The sequence below is a fragment of the Solea senegalensis genome, linkage group LG3, assembly GCF_019176455.1.
Source record: "Solea senegalensis isolate Sse05_10M linkage group LG3, IFAPA_SoseM_1, whole genome shotgun sequence".
In the NCBI taxonomy this organism is placed as follows: domain Eukaryota; kingdom Metazoa; phylum Chordata; class Actinopteri; order Pleuronectiformes; family Soleidae; genus Solea; species Solea senegalensis.
Window position 1 is genome coordinate 8,944,648 of NC_058023.1, and position 21,383 is coordinate 8,966,030.

The window sequence follows — 21,383 nt, forward strand, 5'->3', positions numbered from 1 at the left end:
TGCTAACCACGGCTTTTGCTGGTCGGCTGTTTTGGGTTTCCCTCGTGCTTCAAAGCGCACATACAACGAGACATTTCGTGTGAAAACGTAGTCTTTTTAGCCACCCTGGTTGCTTTGTTGGCGTCGTTTTAGACCAAGATATGCTCTATTGTACGCGGAGTAGAGGTGGTCGTCGCTCCGCTCAGTGGCGGAGCAGGCCGGGCAGTCTGATCCAACACACCGCCCCCTCCGCCATCATATCTGGTGTCATTTGAACTTACAAGCCAAGGCCTTAAGTATCAACGCGTACCGTGTGCTAGTTTGGGAAGCAAGCTAGCAAATCTCAACTCTGTTATGCAAGTGAATTACGATATACCGAGCCACATGGCGTTCAACCGCGATTCAATCTTACATTTCCAACACATTTCTGTGCAGGAAAAGGCTTTGGAGGCGAGCGATATGGTTGCGAAAGTGGTCCGCAATCACTGACGGTAGCTAATGTCAACGTGAGCTATTTTGTCAATATTTTAGCCAGTTTTACCCCTAAGTCGTTTGCTCCGTGCAGTTTGTGTAAGTTAAAATGTGTGTGAAGTTAGCATTAGCATGGCTTTACAAACTGCACTCTGACAAACCACGCTGTCCCGCCACGTTTTGAAATACATAACGGGTAAATGATCAATACATTGCTTCTCGTTAAAACTAGAGACACTCTCTGTCAATGTCAATCCGTGTCCGACTCTCACTACATTCCATTGATACTCTTTGTGCTATTGCAAGAGAGGTTGTTTATTCACTTTGAAAGCAATGGTGTTTCATTTGATATTGGGAACTGTTTTCTCAAATTAGTAATTTTGCTTCAGATCCGGAAATTGATCCATATTGGACCAAACTACACAGTATCTTGAAGGTACTTTGACATGTTTTTTTTTTATTGTTGCAACGATTGATAATTAATCTATTGTGAAATTGCTTATCAGCAATTCTGACGTTAAGTCATTGGTAGAATAACTAAACAATTTTGGTTTGTAGACAAAACGAGACATTTGGTCTTCATTTCAAGGTTCAACAGTCAATTAATTACATTTTTCAATAGATTAATCAATGAAGGAAATGGTCAATGTCAAACATATCTCCCAAGGTTAACTATTGTTTATAAATGAAATAATGTGTTTGGATCGCCACAGAATTTTCATTTCATCATTTCTTCCTTTGATCGTAACCTACATACCCAGAATGTTGTTGTTTTTTTTTACCTTTTTTGCAGTACACTTTACAGTATACAGTGAGACAAATGGATGATGCTGGTTAAAACAAACAAAGTTAACCTCCCAATTTTAACTTCCTGACCATGTCTCGGTTTTCTCAGTGCAAAGTTGATGGAACACACCAGTTATGAGTTTTTTTTGCATGTTTCTACCAGAAGTCTACAGCTATGTGACGAAATAGCAGCCTCAACATGATGTAGATAAAGTTGTGTTTCTAAGTTATCTGCTGCAGTTTCCTGAGTATTTTCCTCAGTTGTTCTATCATAATGCTTATTGTAATTTGTTTGGTTTGTATGTGTGGTAAATATGAAGTAACAATATCGAAGTAGCAATGTTCTCCAGATGATTCCAGTCAGTGTTATTTCTAATATAGTGTAATTCCTGGATGTGATCATTGTTGCCATGATTTTTTACTGTGGCAAACTGGTCTGAAGAGACTAGAAATTAAAGGACACAGAGTGATCTCCAGCAGATAGGGAAGTTATATAGAAACATAAGTATGAAATGATTTAGGGTCTGAGTTTGTATTTCCTAAAATCCAAATTGTTAATATGAATCACATCAAAATAATTTCACGTTGTACATCATTTGTTACTACAGTCTTATTTCCCTTAAACTTAACTAATGTTCCTTTAGGATTTGTAGTGAGAAAATATTCACATTAAAGTAGCTGAAAAATAAAAACCCGTTTCAATTTTAAAAAAGCAACAGTCAAACCGATTGATCAAAACAGTTGACAAATGATAGAGTAATCAAATAATAAGCAAGTAAATGATTAATTATTGTGGTCGTAGTTTATACCAGGCCAAAGAAATCTGCAAGATAAATCAAATCTAAGCTTCATTACTGAATTCTATGAATCAGGGAATGCGTTCACAGGGGGGCATGCTAATTTACAAGGCTGACACACTCACTGAATATTAAACTCCCTATCATCTCGCACTGAAAATCACCATGTCATCTATCTATAAGTGAGATGTTCAATTTGTTTTTAATTGTTTGTAATGAGCTGCCCATATAATGTCAATAATGTGAAATGTATGGTACCCCAATACCATCCAAATATTATTCCTAAGAATAAAGAGGCTGAAGTTCAAATTCAATACAACTGATTGGTTTATGGTTTGATTATAATGTAGACTATCTTGTGCTGAAGTTATAGTATCAGCTTATTTCATTCAGAAGAGCAATAGAGAGAAGAAAAAAACACTAGTTTCTCCCTCACTGATTTTATCCCCTTAGTTTCTGATGATATAGCCATACACAGAATTCTAGAGCATAATGAAACAAATGTTCAAAACCAACAGCCATAAATTCAATGGAAGTCTGAGAAACACTATAAGCTAATTTAAGATGGTGATAAGGAATAACATCGTCACTGCAGCACATATGATGGCACATTTCCCACCCCAAGAAGTTGTGTAAATCGCACCTTCTATTAGAAGCAGTGCTCCAATTAAATTAACACAATCTGTTTGTGACTATGAACAAAAAAATCTATGTTTAGTAGATACACGACTATCTATCAAAGACACCAGTGTAACTTGAATGAACTGCATTCAAAGATGTGGCGTGTTGACTTTTGAACATAAGGAGGCGATGTTCATGCAACAACGCTACTGCATTTATGTTAGATGTTGAACTGTACTTTGCTGGTAATTGATTTAGTTACCATGGAATTCTAGAATTGTCCCCATCCAGCTGCATGTATTGAGAAGCAGCTGGTTCACAACATCATTGAAATAGACTGTACATATCTGGATGGAAAATCAACAGTGAGCAGCTAAAACAATGACCAATGGTCATTACTAAACTAGAAATAGTTATGCTGTGTACTGTTGATCGAATTGGGCCTGTATCTTTCAGTCTGGCCAATGTATTCTAGCTTGAAAATAGTTTGTCAGTGCTAAACATCACAAAATTAAAATATATTTCCATTCCAATAACAGCAGAGGAAAACTGTCAAGCTTTTAACAGTGCATCTTAGTGGCTAATTTATTAGTTGAACACTTGTAACATCTTCCTTTTAACTATCCCGGTTCTCTGATACTGTTTCTCAAACTTTTTTCCCCAGTGGTGCAAAGGGAGGAGGAAATAAAGGAGTTACCTGGAGGTTGTCCGTCAATCCACATTTCTGTTGGAGTGAGAGAAAAAGGCCCGGCTGGAGAGAGGGAAAGGAGACGGGGAGTGTGTGTCGCGTCTGCTCTAGGCAGCTGTTCCAGCAGCCTGTTTCATTGTTTTGGCTGTTATTTAGTTCCTGCGTTACCTTTTTGATGAACCAGCTCATATTTTTAACTTTATTGTGAGATATAACTGCTGTAGTTAAAAATAAACAAAAAAAAAACAAGAAAAGAAATATAACAAAAAAAGAAAGGAAATATAACTAGCAAACCTGTTTTTATTTTGTTCTGTCGTTAATTTCTAAGTTTTTTTTGTTTCTTTTTAAGTTCAACAACCCTTTTCAGCTGTGAGTAGCAGGAGCTTCCATTCTCCAAACTATCGTTGAACCCCCTTCCTTACTTAGTTAGGACCTGATAACCTGATATTCCTCAAGCACCTGAAACTGGCAGCTATTCTTTTTGTGTCTGTGTGTTTGGGGAGTTCTGTGACCACAGCTTAAGCACCACTCAGCCTTCTAGTCACCTAAGCCTAACTAAAGCCAGCCAACTCTCGCCTGGTCCAGCCCAGTCCAGCCTGCTCCGATCTTCTGGACAGGGTAAGGCAGGCACATTAATCCCTCTGCTAGCTAATATTTGTTTATTTTCTTAAATCAAGAAAAAACCCACTAACTAATCATTTTCCTCTTCAGATACTCAGTTCTGTGTGGACGTGAGGAATATGACTGCTGAGACTCTTAACTTCGGCCCAGAATGGTAACTTATCTCATTTCTTTTGTGATTATTAATAAATACCACTTAAAGGAGAAATTTCCCGAAGGAAACCCAAACGACTGTTCTCACAGTAGATTTTTGGCAGTGATGTAAGAGTGTGAAGATGTAATTTTATGAGTCAACACTACAGTCACATCAGATTTCCATTGTATAGAGCTGGACCACTTAAAAATGATATACTATACAGTATATTAACTACAGTACTTGCAGCTAGATGGGGACAATCCAGTTTGTTGTTACCCAATTAACTGGCAACAACCTCAGTCACTAATACAAAAATTCAATTTGTTTGCCTTTCAAATGTTCATCTTTTTCTACCTGACATTTTACATCTACTAGCTAATCAAAATGGTGAAGATTCACTTAAAAATACATGTTTGTACTGCACTCAAGAGACCGACATGCACTACTACTCCAGTCTACCAACACAGAGGATGTTTACCAACAAACTAATGATAACTGTCCATGTGGGAGTAACAGTTTTTACCTGCCCTTCAGTGGGCCTTTATTTGTTGATTTTGACAAAGTGTTTCCCCAGTCAGAACATTGATCCTATTCATCACTTTCTGTTCTGTCCCTCTGATGTTTCTTTGCGTTCTAGGTTAATGTTTGTGTAGTACTTAATTGAGGGGTGGTGGGTTGGTAGCTCTCCATCTCTAACGGCTTTTGAATGCTGTGTGCATTCTTGGTGCAGTTCCAGCCTTGCAGAATATTTCTTTCTTTACACATCTGCAGCTGCTTTCCTCTCTGTGGCCCCTGCAACCCACTTTTATCCTTGTGCCATTTGAACAAAGCTGTAGAGAGCACCATATACAGCAGCAGGTCTTTTGAATACCAAATTATTTGGCCCGTTACAGGTATGTTGACCGTAGAGTACAAAACACAAAAGTACAGAAGTATGGTAGACCAATATTTGCTGTGGAAGAATCTGACACAGTGAACACAAGCCTGGATAACCCGATCGATTTCATTCTTGTCTTCATCAAAGTGCAAAGCTAAATATGGCTTCAGTAATACAAATTTAGGGACAACAAATATGCAAAAATATTTCTCCTCTCTCCCAGACTGGTGTGCTTCTGCAGCATTCCTCTTATTATGCATATTAGTAGCTGCTCCACTTATTTCTGCCCTCTTTGAAATGGCACATGCTACCAACTGCTTTTTCATGATGCTTTCCTTTACCTCTTGCGTCTCACACCCACCTCTGCATCTCTGCCTTACATATGGTTTTGATGTGGGTCTGTGAGTCAATGACACCCTTTGTAGAGGCATGTGAATGGAGTCATTGTTAAGCACCAGCTTTGGGAACTGGCCTGCTAGTAATAGCTTTTAAAAATGAAATCTTGAGATTGGAAAGCTAATGTATCATCTTTGTCGAGCCAAGTCTATTCAGGGGGACCTGCGTAGGAGGATGAGTGATTTGTTACAGAACATTTACTAAATTCCTTTCTCCTGACTGCAAGATGGATGCTATTTGATTTTTTCCCTCTCCATTTGGGATTAAAATTAATTTTATGCTTGCACAATAGCCTACTCTTCTGTAGTATGTGCCAACAGGGGGTTTAAATGAAGTTATAAATACATGATGATATTTCTCCAGTATATGTCAGCTTAAGCCAGAAGTGCTGCAAACATGTGGCTTCAAAGATTTGATCTTTAGCTGTCAAACGGTTGTGTTGACATGTCTTGTTGCTGGTCATATTCATACACACTAGCATTTTTTTTAAAAGCGGCAAGAAATGCTTCACATTCCACCCGGGTCTTGCAGTGTGAATCCAGCACTGTTTGTTTGAAATTCATGTGCGAAACATTGATTTCCAAAGTGCCCAGTCTTCATTTTAAAGGACCTCTGCAATCTTTTTCACGCAGGCTCCGTGCACTGTCCAGTGGGGGGAGTGTGACGTCCCCCCCTCCTTCCCCTGCCATGCCAAAGTACAAGCTGGCCGAGTACCGCTACGGCCGAGAGGAGATGTTAGCACTTTATATCAAAGACAACAAGGTGAGTAAGCGTCTCAAGAATCACAGAGTAAGAAAAACTTGGTACATAAATAGCTATTCTGTGTATTTTAAAACTTCCAGTTACTTTCCTGTACTCAATTTTTTTAAAGATACAGTAAAAGGTTTAAGCATGATTTTGTCCCTTTTTAAGCATCTTTTGTCATTGTCGTGTTTAGGTCCCAGAGGACATGCAGGATAAGGAGTTTGCTGCTATCCTGCAGGATGAGCCCTTGCAGCCACTGGCACTGGTTCCTCTAACTGAGGAGGAGCAGGTATGCCATACAACGCACTCTCTCTAATACACTGGTACCTGCTCATGGGAAGCAGTCCCGTGTTGTCAGTCACACCGAGAGTGACAACACGGGACCTTGCCTCAAAAAGCCAGCAGCTGTTGCTTGACAAATGTGGCCGTTTTCACTCACATGCCTCACATTCCTCCCTTTTGCTCTTTCCATTGTCTCTTTGCAGAGAAACTTCTCCATGTCTGTGAACAGTGTGGCGGTGCTGAGGCTCATGGGAAAAGGGGTCGGTGGTGGGGCTGCCCCGGCCGGAGTGGTCCGGGGACGAGGGGCCACACGAGGCGGTCGAGGTAGAGACCCATGAAAACCTCCCCTACATTTAATATTATTTTTAAAAATTTAAAAAACAAGACTGTACTAGTTTAGCCTGGGATCACTTGTACTGGTACTAGCATGGGTCCAACAGCAACAGAAATGCTGCCCAAATTTTTGGCTGAAACCACTGTGGCTCTTATCCAGGGGGACGTTAAAACAGTTTATTCAAGCCAACCACTCAAGTGTTTATTTCCCCCTTTTCTTCCACCATCTTGATGCTGCACACTTCCTCTTGGCCTGTCTAAATAGTCCTGCTTTTGTCCAGCCACACCTGTGTGGAAACTACTGGGCTCATGAACCCACCTAATGCATGAACATCGCTCTGTATTTGAAAAGCCAACATCAACACTCACTGTCCGGTTCAGCATAGACAAGGAAACAAATCAATGTGTGGGGTTCGTGTGTGTGTATATGTATGCTGTGTGTGTTTGTGTATCTTGGTTGGCTTGTTTGCTGCCTAAAAAATCACATCAGAACAGTGTCTTTGGATCAGATGTTGAATGTATTTAATATCAACACCCTTGTGTGTAAAAAAATCAGGACGAGGTCGTGGTGAAGGTGGATTCTACCAAAGAAGTATTGAAGATGTGGAGGTTGGTTTCGGCCGCAGCGCCAGAGAGATTCACCGCAGCCAAAGCTGGGATGACCGGTAAGAAAAAACATTGCAGTTAAACTTAATTTGACTTTAAAGGTCAAATAAAGTTTGACTGCAAAGTGTTAAAGGTAATATTTTCATTGGTGAGAGGAACTGTCATCAAGTGTGGTAATCTTTTATAATCTGCTATGGTATTGTCATTTCTTTTTCTCGTGTAGTAAAGTTGCAGGTGTCTCTGCCCAGACAGAACCAAAGTATTTTTACATGATAGACTGGATAAAATGCATCTGTCTTGACAAGATGCAAGATAAAACAGGATGTGTATAGTGAAAATAAAAAAAGAAGTCAGCGTGTTGGCATTTTCTCCCCTCTGTCACTTAACTGATGCGTTTTCTCCCCATTTCCTTCCTTTCCTCAGGGGTGAGCGTCGATTTGAGAAGCCGCTGCGGCGGGAGGTGGGACGTCCTGGCTTTGAAGATGCTGTAGGTCCCGCGGGTCCAGGGAGGAAGGAGTACACAAGGGCTGACAGCGATAACTGGCGTACCCTTCGGGAGGAGCATGAGGAGGAGGAAGGGGAGCCAGGCACCAACTGGAGACTCACTGGACCTCGCAGAGATGGTATGATAAATACAAGTGTTTATTTATTGTTGTATTGCCTCTTGTTTGTGTTAGGAATGTAAGCTCTACACAGGAACAGGCTTCATAAATGAATGTTCTTGTAAAACCTAATGCAACATAAGCAACATATTTCTCCAGCTGTGACATCTGCCTTCCTCACCCTTCAGAGCGGCACAGTCTGTGGTTGTTTTTTTATTTTAGCCATATGGCCAATGGGGGGGAGGCATTGTGGTTTGCTGAGACGTGCAGGTGAATCACACGGCAGAGATTTTAAGGCAGTTAAGTGGGTCAAGATGATAGTGATGCAGTTTAAAACAACATGGACTCAGAGAAAAGTTTGAGGAAGTTGACCTGTTGCAGTGCCAGGACCAGTTTTGTCAAGTTTCACATTTCTTTTGGTATAATCAGTATAACTCTGTGGTTTTCAGTATAGTATAACAGCAGGTGTGATGACTGAAACTGGTTTAAGTTTATATGGTTTACAAAAGGCTGTAATGTTACACATCTTTCTGAAAGTAATGAAATGACTTGAGAAGCAGTGATTTGTCTTATTTCTCATCTTACTGTTTCCATAAAATGATGTCTGCAGCACAGTGTGATTTCTAGATGACAAAGGATGCAACCTTTAAACTCAGAATATATTACCAGTTTAAATGTTGATGATGTCGCTGATTGTTGCACATCAGTATCTTCTCTGACTTTGTTCAATCGCCTGCTTGTGTCAGATGGCGGTCCTCGCTCAGCAGGCTGGCGGGACCACACTGGTCCAGGCGAGAGTCGTCGGAGGAAGTTTGACTTTGACTTCCGGGACTCAGAGGGTCATGGTGGCAGTCGCCGGCGTGCAGGCAGCGATGGACTGGAGGACGGCGACGGCCTGCCTGAGTGGTGCACAGATGAGGAGGATGGGGAAATGGGCACATTCGACTCCTCAGGAGCTTTTATGCCGATGAAGGTTTGTAACTGTAAATTGTTTTAATTTTGATCTCTGATGTCTGATGACATGCTTTTGTATCATGTAGTCTTCATTTGCCTACCCTCATATGCAAGTACATTCACGCTGGTTAAAATCTCCTCTACTTCTGTTTTTCTCTTGTTTAGAAGGGGGGCAAGGAGACAATCCTGGAGGATGAGTTGGAGTTTAAGGGGATAGAGGAGGAGGAAGATGACGAGGGCTTCCCTGATATAGAGAGGAACAGTGCCGAAGGAGACAAAGGTTAGGAAATATTTTCCTTGATCTGATTATTTTAGAATTGATGTACAATGTGTTGTATACACTTCTACAAAGTTATTGAGTTGCACTTATTACATTTTCTCCTTCCCTATTTGCTGTCACCTTCCAGAGAGTAAAGAAGTTGCCTCTGCTGTAGTTGATAGTGAGGCAAAGCCAGCATCACCTTCTTCTTCTCCTCCAACACACTGTACCCCTCCATCTGTGGAGCCTCAACCCAGCAATCCAGGCCCGGTGGTAGATAATTCTTCTCTGAACAACAGCCACCCTGTCAAGGCCAACACTATGCCTGGTGAAGGTATATTCTATAAACAAACAAATCACTCAGTATTTTCTCGTGCCAAATGAGGTGTTTCCTGCTTCTGACAAGTTATTGTAGTACATTTCCATTTTGTCTGGGCCACAATGATTCAGAAAAAAAGCTGCATGATGTGCAGAATATATGATTAATTCAACAGATGAGAGCATGAAAAGACAATATTTAAATTTAAGACAATGATATGGGCCAGCTTTATTTTTACCAGAATGTCGTATGATTCATGCATCTTTGTCAAACCACAAAAGGCTTTTACCATTCAAAAATGTATCTTGCCAACTAAGTGAGAATTGTTTTTGACAAAATCTTCACCATATAAACTTAAATTTACTTTTTGTTCTAGTTAAGCATCCTGATTTAAATCTGTTGGATCCTCGTCCTGGCTCTGTGATCATGTTTATTTTGGTTTGATATACGATATGTTTTAGCCACAGTTATTTGATATCTTGTTTACTAAATCTGCTGTTCCTGCTGTATCAGTTATAGAGCCAGTAGGTGGCTCTACCGCCCACATCCAACACCATTACTCCAGAAATAGAAACACTAAAAATAGGGTCCATTGTTTTACTAATGTTTGTTCTTGTTTATTTTTCTCAGACATGGCTCCAGTAGGGGGCTCCAAGACTCAGCTGAACCCTGGTGCCACCACCTCTGCCAGTCTGCCTCCCCCACCCCCATCCTCTGCTGCTCCTCTCCTCCCTTCGTCTGGAGGAGACAATGAGGATGATGAGGGCATGAAGCACCTGCAGCAGGTAAGAATGACGGCTGTGTCTGTCCCTCTGTGTTTCAGCCACTGACTTTTTTTTACTTCAGATTTGTCTCTGGTCATTGCATTGATTATACAATGAATCTGAATGTGTGTGCGTTTGTATAGGAGGCAGAGAAGATGGTGGCATCACTGCAGGACACCTCTTTGGAGGAGGAGTGTTTCACCCAGGCTCTGCAGCAGCAGCAGGAAAGCAGGAACACAGCTGCAGCTCTCCCACTGTCACACGAGGCAGCCATGAAGTGGTTCTACAAGGACCCACAAGGGGAAATTCAGGGTACACTTTTATACAGTAGCATGGAATAATAATGATTTAATAACTTAGATGATGAATACAGTGTTGCATGCATAATTGCAGTGTTTGGATTGTACAATCGTCTTTCTGTCCTGCCACCAGGTCCATTCACCACGGTGGAAATGTGTGAGTGGTTCCAGGCTGGCTACTTCACCATGACTCTGCTGGTGAAGCGGGGCTGTGATGAGGGCTTTCAGCCACTGGGGGACGTCATCAAGATGTGGGGCCGCGTTCCCTTTGCCCCAGGGCCCTCCCCGCCGCCCCTGCTGGTGAGACCGCCACCACCAACGCAGCGCCCGCAGCCCAACCGGGGGCCCTCCGGGACTGTGAGTCAGAGCTCAGCCAACAAAGAGGGTGGGGAGGGGAGGATGCAGACTAAACGACAGGTTTTTATTTTAAAATAATTCCAAATCAATGAAATGAAATGAAATAAGTTTTGAACTGAAAGACAACACAATGTTTCCCCATGACACAAAACCTACTGCTGTTGTTTTATTGCTTTTTGTCTGTTTATCTAGTGGCGATGATTTCATAATGCCATGAAATTTACATTTTGCAATGCCCTACTGTAATACTCACTACACCATATTAGCTTCAAATATTTTGGGGCTGGGGCAGAGCATTGTAGGCTCCAATACATATGTAACACTAAAACATAATTGCTTCATATGTGATATAGTTTATGATTTTGCAGCTGACATTGTGCACCTCATTTTAAGGAAGTTAACTGTTTGTTCACATAAAAAGTCTAGTTTTTGTGTTACCCCAATTCCCTTTTAAATGATTGTACATAATAACCATAGGAGAAACCTAACCATGTGTGTGTTAAGTGTGGAAGAGGCAAATATCTGTCACTCTTCTTTTCAGGGAAACCTGGACCAGGAGCGCCTGAAAAAGCAACAGGAGCTGGCAGCAGCAGCTCTTTATCAACAGCTCCAGCAGCAGCAGCTATTCCAGCTCATTAACAGGTGGGCCTTTGGAGTATGTGTGATGGTTTCCCTCTGTATGTCTGGACTAGTTTATATAAATGTGTGCCCTCATTTCTGTTATTTCATTGGAAAGGAAATTTGACTAAAATTTCCCTGCCTGTGCCTGTTTATGTCTGTTACAGGTGCAGTGAGCAGGGTATGATGCCTTCGATGAACAGGTCGATGTCAGTGCCAGATACAGGGTCCATGTGGGACATGCATACCTCAGCTTCACAGCCGTCAGGTACAGCAGAGACTGCCGCTGGTCACCCTACGCCTATGTACACATCCAGCAAAAACAACAAAAGTAATCCTCTCAACTTTCCGTGTAGGTGGTGAAGCCAGTCTTTGGGACATAACAATGAATCCTTCTACTCAGGGTCCAACTCTCGAACAGCTTCAAAAGGTGGGTTCAGTCCTCGAAACTAGATATTGTTTATATTGCTAACGAGGCGTCATCAACAGGAGTCATCTCATTGACTGTAACCTCAGTTAGTGCTTGTTACTTTGTTTGACTGTTGATTCCCTTTTAAGCTCCAGCAGGAGAGGCGAGACGCTGAACTCAGGGCGAAGCGTGAGGAGGAGGAGCAGCGAAAGAGGAGGGAGGAGAAGAGGAGGCAACAGGAGGAGCAGAAGAGGAGGGAGGAGGAGGAGCTATTTAGACGCAAGCAGGTGAGACAAACAAAGGTGATTTTTTTTGTTTTTTTTGTTTCTTTTTCCTTTCCATATATTTATATGATATGGCCAATGATAATAGAAACAAAATCTAACATTGTTGTATGTTAAAGCTTGGCATTTGATAAACCAGAGTTTTACTGTATAACATGCACTTTTGACACTATATGACATTATATGTCCATTTGGCATTAGTTTAGACAGACTATTCTTAGTCATCACTGTATCAAATGCATATTCATTACGGGTGTGAAGCTTTGAGGTGCCTCTTGGTTTTAAAGGCAGGTCACCAAGTATAAAAGCGTTTACAAGTGTTGTATTTTCTTTTAGTGTCGTCAGCAGGAATTGATCATGAAGTTGCTGCAGCAGGCTCCCCAGCAGCAGGCTCCAGGGGCAGGTAGCTCAGGCTGGAGTGGGGGTCCTTCCTCTGGGCTCTCCAAAACAGGGAAGTCCCCTGTTGTGGCTCTTATGGAAATGCAGCAGGAGGCAGAGAGACTTCTGAAGCAGCAACATCAGCAGAGAGCCCAGCAACAGAGAGAACGCGTGAGTTAAATTGATTTCATACTGTAGTGTTAATACATTTTTCAGGAATGGACATAATAAAGCTCATATCTTCAATTGTCATAATCACAGCCTGATTCATTTCTGTGTTTCTAGCACACGGGCATGTCAATGGGGAGTTCCTCCATGGGTGGGCAGTGGGTGGATGGTGTTGGCATGTGGGGTGGACCTGGAGGTATGGAAGGTAAAAGTGGCAGTGGAAGCTCTTCAGGCAGCATGGGCATGTGGGATGAGGCTGTGAAGAACCAAGCCGGCCTGCGTGGCAACAGCAACAACAACATGGGCTTGAAGAACAGTCGCAGCAGCCCATCACTCAGGTACACACAGTTTAAATAAACAGAACTGAAGTGTTAGATGGCTCAGTTAAAACTACAGCATCGGCTTGTCTTTGATTAGATCACTGTTGTTAAAATGCTTTTATTACATGCTTATAGTGTGTGTGTGTGTGTGTGTGATGTTCAGTGATCAGTACATGATGCGTCGTAAGCGGACAGAGGAGGAGGAGAAGCTGCTGAAGCTGCTGCAGGGCATGAAGCCCCAGGACGGCTTCACCACCTGGTGTGAACAGATGCTGCACGCTCTCAACACCTCTGCCAACAACTCCACCTCCTCTCTGGATGGTAGGCTAATCGGCTTTTATGTATTTAGCAGTGGCGAGGATGGGGGAAGTTCACTCTCTACTAACGTACTGTTGTTGGGAGCAAACTCTAATTCTAAGATGTGTGTGTCCCAACAGTTGGCCATTGCTAAACATTTAAACTGTGTCTTTATTTAGTTGCCACAATTGTGGCGTACCTGAAGGAGGTGGAGTCTCCCTATGCAGTGCTGGACTTCATCCGGTCCTACCTAGGGGACACAGTGGAAGCCAAAGAGTTCGCCAAACAGTTTCTAGAGCGACGTGCCAAACAGAAAGCCAACCAACAGAGACAGCAGCAGCAGGTAAGCCTGAGATCAAAAGGTCTTTCTCCCCTTGTCCATCAACAATCATTTTGGTTCCACTGCAAAACATCAAAATCATGTGAATCTTTTTTATTTATTTCTTTTTTTCATGAAACAATAAATACCAGGTTAACCAGGTAGTGAATTGGTGCCTTTTTAATAGTTTGGGTTTCATGGCATTTTGTCTGTATCTTCATTGTAATGAGTTTTTCTCAGCCAAATTGACAGTAACTAAAAAAAAGATACAGCGTTCTGTGCACGTGTCAGAAACAAATGGTGCACTACTAATCACTCTTGAAATGCTTATCATAATGAAATGTAAGTGATCACTGAGCTTGAAATGACTGAAGTAGAAACTGTGTGCTGTTACAGTCTGACCTGTATGAATACATTCTCTCCTCTTTATGATCATAGTTATCAAAGGAAGTGGCTGGCCTAAACATGAACTTCCCTCTACAGGTAAGCTCTAATGTTTCTGTATTGGTGGTGTTGTCTGTCTCCTGCTGGCGTGTATAAATAATGCCTTTAAATGATCTCACACGATGGATTAGAACCCTATGAATTAGTTGGAATTTGAAAATAAAACAATATTTATAAATATTAGGATATACAAGTCACTACAGAAAACTAAAGTGAGAAGGTGAAGTGCATTATTTGGCCTTAAAACTCATACAGAATCATTGTTGTTCATCTCTTAGTTTCCATTTCAGTTATTTTTGATATTTTCTATTCTACAATTTATTTTTTCATAGTTCCTAGTTGATAAATTCTCCTCTTCTCTGCTTTATCCCAAGGACTCAATGCGAGGTATGAACCCAAGCACCCTGCAGTCCATGTTTCAAGCCAACCACATCGGCAAGGCTGGTCTCTATGACAACCAGGGGGGAAAGATGAAAAAGAAACCGCCCATGATGCTGCACTCTGACCCCAGCATCTTAGGTATGTGACTTCACCACAACTTAATACGTTTTTTTAGAAAAAAACCTTCATCTTTTAATTGCCAAAATCCATCTTCAAATAGCTTGACCACTGATTAGCACTGTGATTATGCAGAACACAACCGTGAGATAAAAGTCATCCTCTACACACTCCCCCGTCAAAAGTAGAACTTACTCGCCAAAAAAGACAGTTTGCACTCAGCCAAGCTCGGCTTATGTCCAAAATGTATTTCTGTAGCCGATGGGGCTGTCACATTTTCTTGAAACAATGAACAAATTAATATTTCATGACACGCTGTTCCTTGTGTGAAGCTAACCACAAGGTAAAAGCTGAGGCTGCATATTGTACATTACTTTGGAGAACAAGAAATAACTTTCCACATGCTGCTTTGGTGTCGTGACTGTCCGCCAAGGAGAATGTCTTCCATTTTCACAGCATAACCTCACTTAACTGTTTTTTTGGCCAAGAGGGCATGAGACATGATCTAAGCAAAGCTGTGCCCACAGCGCCCTCCTCTGGACAATACAGTAATTACTCCAGACAGTCTTGCGTGGTTCTAGGCTGTATATTTTGAACTCATAAGAGTTGAGTTTTACATTTGAACTCCCCCTACTTAAAACTGCTTATTTGAATTTTCAGATAAAAAGTCACAGATGGTATATAGTTCACTTATAAACTAGATGAAAGCAGGTGGTCACACAAATGTGTTATCTGTACTGGAATTTGGAACCACTGGTTAAAATAAAGTAGTTTTATTCAGATTTTAAAAAATGAATAAATTAAAAAAAGCAATCTACAGGCTTCTATAAACTCTACAGTCATTTACTTTCACGACACCAATGATAGTTGTTTTAGTCATAATGTGTTGGAACTGTGCATTTACAAATGTAAATGTATTTGTGGTGTTATTTATAGCTGTTTCTTAAATTTGACAAACAAGATGTTCACATTTAGGCTTCATTTTTGTCCCATCCTCCTCTGCTCTCTCTGTACCCTGCACTCCCCTCCTCCGTGCAGGTTACTCATTCCACAACACGGGCGATTGTCCGGGCCTGAATGAGATGGAGATGGTGGAGGATTACTGATGTGACGCCGCGCAGCAGCAATAGCTACCTGAGGCCTTCTGTCTTTTAATCAGACAAACCTGATGACGAATGTGCACTGCTGGGGGAACCGGGGGTGAGGGTAGGAAGGCAGCGTGTGAGGGGAGGTGCAGGGTGGAGGCGCCTGGATCTGCGCCTCCTGACCTTTCCTTCCCTCTAGAGAGAAAAAAAAGGGCTCCCTGCTGCACCAGTTGATCACTTAAGCAGGGGAGACTGGGGTGAAAAGGGGTGAGGTTAAAAGGAAGATGGGTATCCTCTGGCACTCAAAAGATTAAGCACCTTATACTGAACTAATGCACTTTATTGAGATGGGATTTGAATAGTTTTTTTTCATGTGTGTATGTATGTGAGATTGTCTGGAATCAGTGCACATACAGTATGTGTGCATACACAATCTGTGTGTGTGCGTGCGTGCGTGCGCGCGTGTGTGGGGGCATCACAACTGGAAGTGGGTGGTGAAAAAGTCGGTGGGGTGAATGGTCGGGTTGTGAGGTTTTCAAAGTCAGGGGGACCTTTAGTTGAAACCTTATCAGAGAGCAAATCCTTTCTCGAAAGACAAACACTGTTGATATTTCTCTTGTTCAGCATTTTTTTTACGTTTATATAAAAAAGTAAAGCTATTGAAAAATGGATTATAAAAAGACTTGAAGATTTGCACTTGCCTAAAAAAAAGAAACGATAAAAAAACAACAAAAAAAATCAAACAAATGGGGTTAGTTATAGAAGTGAATATTTTTTTGGTGAATGTGTATGAATGACTGATGTGAGATGGTTTGTTTTTGTCCGTAATATACCAGTCTGCACAATGTTCCTTTTTCTTTTGTTGCTTACCAAGATGTATGAAACATAAGAGGCCATCTTTGTCTTTTTTTTCTTTCTTTTTTTTAATTCTAGAGATGTTCAGAGTGAATGTGTGTCTGTGTTCCTTCTCCAAACAGGGACTTGTTTTGAGAGAGTATGAAAGAGAGAGAGAGGGCAATTGCACAACACATCCTTTCTCTCACCAGCTCTTCATCCCCACGTAGATGAATTAGAAATGCACACATTTTTAAATGTCAGCTTTCACACTCATAACATGATGACCACCACTAGTTTATTTCCCTTAGCTTTTCCCCATGGGGAGCTGTCTCTGGACCCGCGAGGTCTCGTAGACAGGGCGAATCATGAGGGACGTTACTGTGTGTGCATCTGAATGAGACTTGTTTGTGTGTGTGTGTGTTTTCAGAGTGCATGTTCATTTACTGGTCATAGAAATGAGTTAAGAATACAGGTACTCATTTTGAATACATGTGCTTTTTTGTATGTGTATGAATGCACATTTGTGCCTAAGAACTTGGATAGGGTGTGTGGCCATTGAGACATTAACTCTTTTTTTGAGAGCAGGTGTGACGTGTCAGTGCTCAGCACAGTGTATGTAAAGTATGTACGTTTGTATCGTAAATAATTCTAGTTCAGTCTAGGGGTGATCCATCAAAAAGGTTAGTCCAGTCTGTTTTCCTGGGGTGTGATCACATTGCCTTTTGTCAGCTCTCGAACTTGTGAATGAAAGGTGTCGAGTTTCTGACTCTGAAAAAAAAAAATAGCATCTTAATGTGCAAGTGCACAGAATGGTGCATGAAATGTTAGCATATTGTGTTACTTATTCGTTGTTGCAATTTGATAATGACGAGTTTTCTTTTTTAATGAAAAATATATATGAATATATACATTATATACAAAGTTTAAAAAGTATTTGGACTAAGATAATGAGCACTTGGGGCTGCTATTTTTGTTTTTTAATTTTTTTTTTCATTAATTTGTTTTTTATTTTGTTTCATTATTGCCATGTGAAGTGTGTGTATTTCTTTCTTAAGAAAATATTGAATGTATTCCAAAAAAAATGACAAGAAACCCTTGCTGATACCAGATATTTTTTTCCTCAGAAGATTTCAAAAATGGAAACAATACAAAAAAAAAAGCTTCAAAGAGTTTAGCGAGGTCTTTTTTTATTTTCACAGTAGAGAAGAAAAAAAAACTTGGGATGGAAACAGTTGAACACACTGCCTCTACAATCCTGGTCGTACAAATAGTGACTAAGAATTCAAAGAAAGGACTTTTTCTATTCCATACTGGAGTTTTGGTTGTTTACAAACCACATGGATATCCGTGGGTGCAGTTTTTTTCTTTTTTGGTTCATTTTTGTTTGTCTCAAATTTGTTCGCTTCTAAAAAATGAGACGGGTGGGGTTTGCAAGTGCGCTTCTGCCATATGGACATTAAGTGGCGTTGGATTTTTTTATTTTTTTTTTTCTTCTCCATGAGAGAGTGGCAGGCATCACAACAACATGGACAAGATCCTGGAATTGGACCGAAGTCTGATCATGGATCCTGACACTCGATCGACCATGGAGCAGAGGCGGGAAAATCAAGGATAAGACTCTGTTTTGTAGAGAATAGAGTGCAGGGCTGCATAACCCTGGAGGGAACTGAGGGCGAAATGAGAACACCTGGTTCGCGCACTTCGTCTTCACCTCAACCCTCACAAGCACTCACACCCTGCCCTCAACAACTCACCTATGCACTTTTGTTCATTCAAGCTGTGAGGTACCATTTTGGGGATGGGAGCACAATTACAACAGGAGGATTGCAACGACTTTGACTTAGTCACTGAAAAGATATTCCCAAACCGAAAAAAAAGAGACTTGAGAAGCATGCCTTCTCCCACCTCCTGTATATATTCATATTTTTGTATTACCTTTCAGAGTAGAGAGAAAATTTACAAATGGATGAAGGAAAATTCTTGAGACACTGATTATATGGAGTGAATGTTCTTTAAGAATACCAATCTTTTTGAAAATAGTTTGAGAGACTCGTTGTGAGTTTCCCGTAGTTTGCCAGTAGCCCTGAAATAACCGGGGATGGAAGGGAAAACCACATGGAACATGGACTGAGGTGCTAGATGTGCTACAGCATCTGCGAAATGACTGATATTTACTTATCCAAGTGGATGTTGCAGCGCTTGCAAAGCTCCACCATGAATGTTTGCCAACATGTGCAGTAAAGAGGCAGACTTTTACTTTGAAGAACTGTCGACAAGGATGCTTCCACTTCGTGTCCCAACCTGGTGACTGCCTTGAGAGCTGTAGCATGACCGCAGAAGGGGAAATTCTTGGCGTTGGTGAGACACGTTTGCCCAGTTTCCTGTGCTTGTATATTCATGACTTTTAATAGTTTAGTCACATTAACTTTTGGCTCTGTTTCTTAAAGGATTGTTCAGGCTGTGTGGGAATGACTCTCCTGTGCCCTTTTTTTTCTGTCTTCTCACAGGTTCCTGGCTGTGCTTTATTTGCTGCCCTCTACAAGGAGGATCTAATCTACAGCCGTCACGTGAACCAACCAACCCAGAATATTTCCTTTTGAACTTAAATCCTAAGAAACTTTTCTGTCTTGACCTTGGACTCGGCAGGCCATTGGCATTATCAGTTGGACAGTTACCAGATGAAGTTACAGGTTTATCAACCATGGATTCCATCTGTGTTGGAAATGTTAGCCTGGGCATTGGATCGGCGCTCTCCTGCGATAGTATAAAGAAACACAAATTGCCCAGGTGTCGTCATCCACCTCAACCTGAAACTCTTGGGTGGTTCCGTGGAGGTCTTCTTACGGAGCGGTTAGAAGACCTGCCCTCCCACTCAGACGTCTGTGTTGGGTTTTGGTGGATGTGGCTAAATTACATCTCAGCCACTACAAATCCCTGCAGCTGTGGAACTGGATGAACTGATAGAATTGTACAAAACAGACTGAAAAACATGACAAAACACAAACACATGGATACATGTCTCATTGATTCTTAGAGTCCAAAGGAGTGGCAGACACTACATGCACACTTAGAGCAAAAGCATTGTACACACAGTTACATTGCCTCTCCTCTGGAACTGCGTCTGCTCACGTAATAGGGCTACATCAACATCACATCACACATAAATGCAGACACAAGCATCAGTTCTCAGCACTATACAAGCTGAGCTTTGTAAATAATGTAAATGTTTGTGTTTTGATTTTTCTCAGTAGGATTTGCTTTATTTCTCTGTTCAACATGCCTTAAATTGTATAGTTCAGTCCTGAATGGCTAACTGAAAATGTTCTAAAGATAAATTTAATTTGGAAACCACCTGGTTTACTGTCCTCTAAAGTTAAAGAAAGACTGTTTCCTACTGGCTAACAGAAGTGTATATTCTCTATTACCTTCATATTCTTCATCTGATCACCATTAAAATAACTAGTTAGCAACAGAATAGAGCAGCTTGGTGGTCTTTGGTTCATCAGACTGTGCCGGTGGTTGTTTTATGTTGCCCTTTTGGTTTACTTCAAATGAAGAGTGGATTTGTTTAGATTTTCTTTGTCGATCATTGCTATAAATGCAGGCTAAAATCTGTACTGAGTGGAGCTGAGCTGATGGGCTGGATTGCACAGACTTGTGCTGTTTGATTAATGTTGGTTGCACTGCTGCAGGCAGAACTGAACCCGAATGGCAGGTCATTTTCAAATTGAGATACAAGCTCAGGCTTTTCTTTTCTCTCTTTTTTTTTTTTAAACACTCCAGGGACTTGATGATTTGGACGGTACATGGTACTTTTTACAGTTATGAGATTATGGCTTGGACTTGTTAGAGAACGCTTACCTGATTGTGGGTCTTGACACTAAACCTGGACATGGGTCATATCGGGGCCCCAGTTGGCCTCTGTTCTGTCTGCGACCCTGGTTGTGCTGCTGACTGTCTCAGGAGGCACTGAACAGAGGACTCAGTCTTGTGTCTTGTTATGTGTGTATCTAATTGGATTTGAGCGATTGTTTTTAGTCAATCAATAGATTTCTCCTTGTTTGTATCCTTGATTGCTTAAAAAAAAAATGCTGTTTTTAAATCTAAATGGCAACTGGTCTTCGTAGTATACAATCAGCTTAGATGTGTAATACATTTTGATTAGCTGATATTTTGGTGGATAGTTATCTGCCATAGTTAACTATGTAAACTGGGGTAGCCATGGTAGCTGCCAATATAGCATAATTGTTGAATTGCTCCTGAACTAAACAAAAAATAACAAGGTTGGACATTTTAAAAAGCAGATACTGTGTGGAGTAGGTGTTGGTCAGTCATTCAGTCTTAAAACGATAAACAGTAGTTGTTTGCAGTTTATTTTACTGAACTTCAAAGGCTTTTATGATGTGATGACCTGTAATATTGTGTTGTCAAAAAGCCCTGGATGTTTGGTTGTTGTTTTGGAAATCATCCTGTCAAGGTTTTTCCCCCAACGGTGTCACTGGCCTAAATATCTAAGGAAAAAGTATCCTCCAGTCAGCTCAGCTCCTATGTCTTTGAATGTTGTTAAAATAACAGCATACATGTAATGAAACTGTTTTGGAAAAGAACAACTAAAAGATATGTAAATAGTTTGGCTTTTGTTTGTTTGAAGAACAAAATAAATACTAAATAAATGGCATTCAGCAGTGAATGAGTCTGTTCATTGTATTGTCAATTATAGAATATATAGTATATGCCTTATTTTTTAACTGTAGAATATGTTGTATGTTTTAATAATTACAATAATAATTACAATTTAATAATTAATTTTTGTTTAATATTTTACAATAATAGTG

General features: G+C 40.9%; 1 protein-coding gene and 1 long non-coding RNA gene across 4 annotated transcripts; both read left to right on the plus strand.

The window, feature by feature from the left end:
- Positions 1 to 3,639: 3,639 nt before the first annotated feature.
- Positions 3,640 to 16,586, plus strand: gigyf1a (GRB10 interacting GYF protein 1a). Of its 3 annotated transcripts, none has more exons than XM_044021388.1 (24): positions 3,640 to 3,960; positions 4,054 to 4,117; positions 6,005 to 6,134; positions 6,310 to 6,405; positions 6,602 to 6,722; positions 7,288 to 7,396; positions 7,761 to 7,960; positions 8,686 to 8,912; positions 9,059 to 9,173; positions 9,301 to 9,486; positions 10,102 to 10,256; positions 10,379 to 10,547; positions 10,668 to 10,951; positions 11,433 to 11,533; positions 11,677 to 11,777; positions 11,866 to 11,939; positions 12,068 to 12,205; positions 12,539 to 12,751; positions 12,866 to 13,086; positions 13,232 to 13,389; positions 13,545 to 13,708; positions 14,123 to 14,167; positions 14,503 to 14,647; positions 15,665 to 16,586. In XM_044021388.1, exons 2-24 carry the CDS (start codon positions 4,083 to 4,085, stop codon positions 15,730 to 15,732), a joined length of 3,255 nt encoding a protein of 1,084 aa, XP_043877323.1. In that variant the 5' UTR covers positions 3,640 to 3,960; positions 4,054 to 4,082; the 3' UTR covers positions 15,733 to 16,586. The 3 variants fall into 3 exon arrangements, with proteins under 3 accessions (XP_043877323.1, XP_043877325.1, XP_043877326.1); XM_044021390.1 differs by having other exon boundaries at positions 10,668 to 10,891; positions 12,068 to 12,220; XM_044021391.1 differs by having other exon boundaries at positions 10,668 to 10,891.
- Positions 16,587 to 17,716: 1,130 nt separating this feature from the next.
- On the plus strand, positions 17,717 to 21,226 carry LOC122766488. The gene is made up of 2 exons (XR_006360073.1): positions 17,717 to 18,906; positions 19,056 to 21,226. It is a non-coding gene; the product is annotated as an uncharacterized LOC122766488 (long non-coding RNA).
- Positions 21,227 to 21,383: the final 157 nt, after the last annotated feature.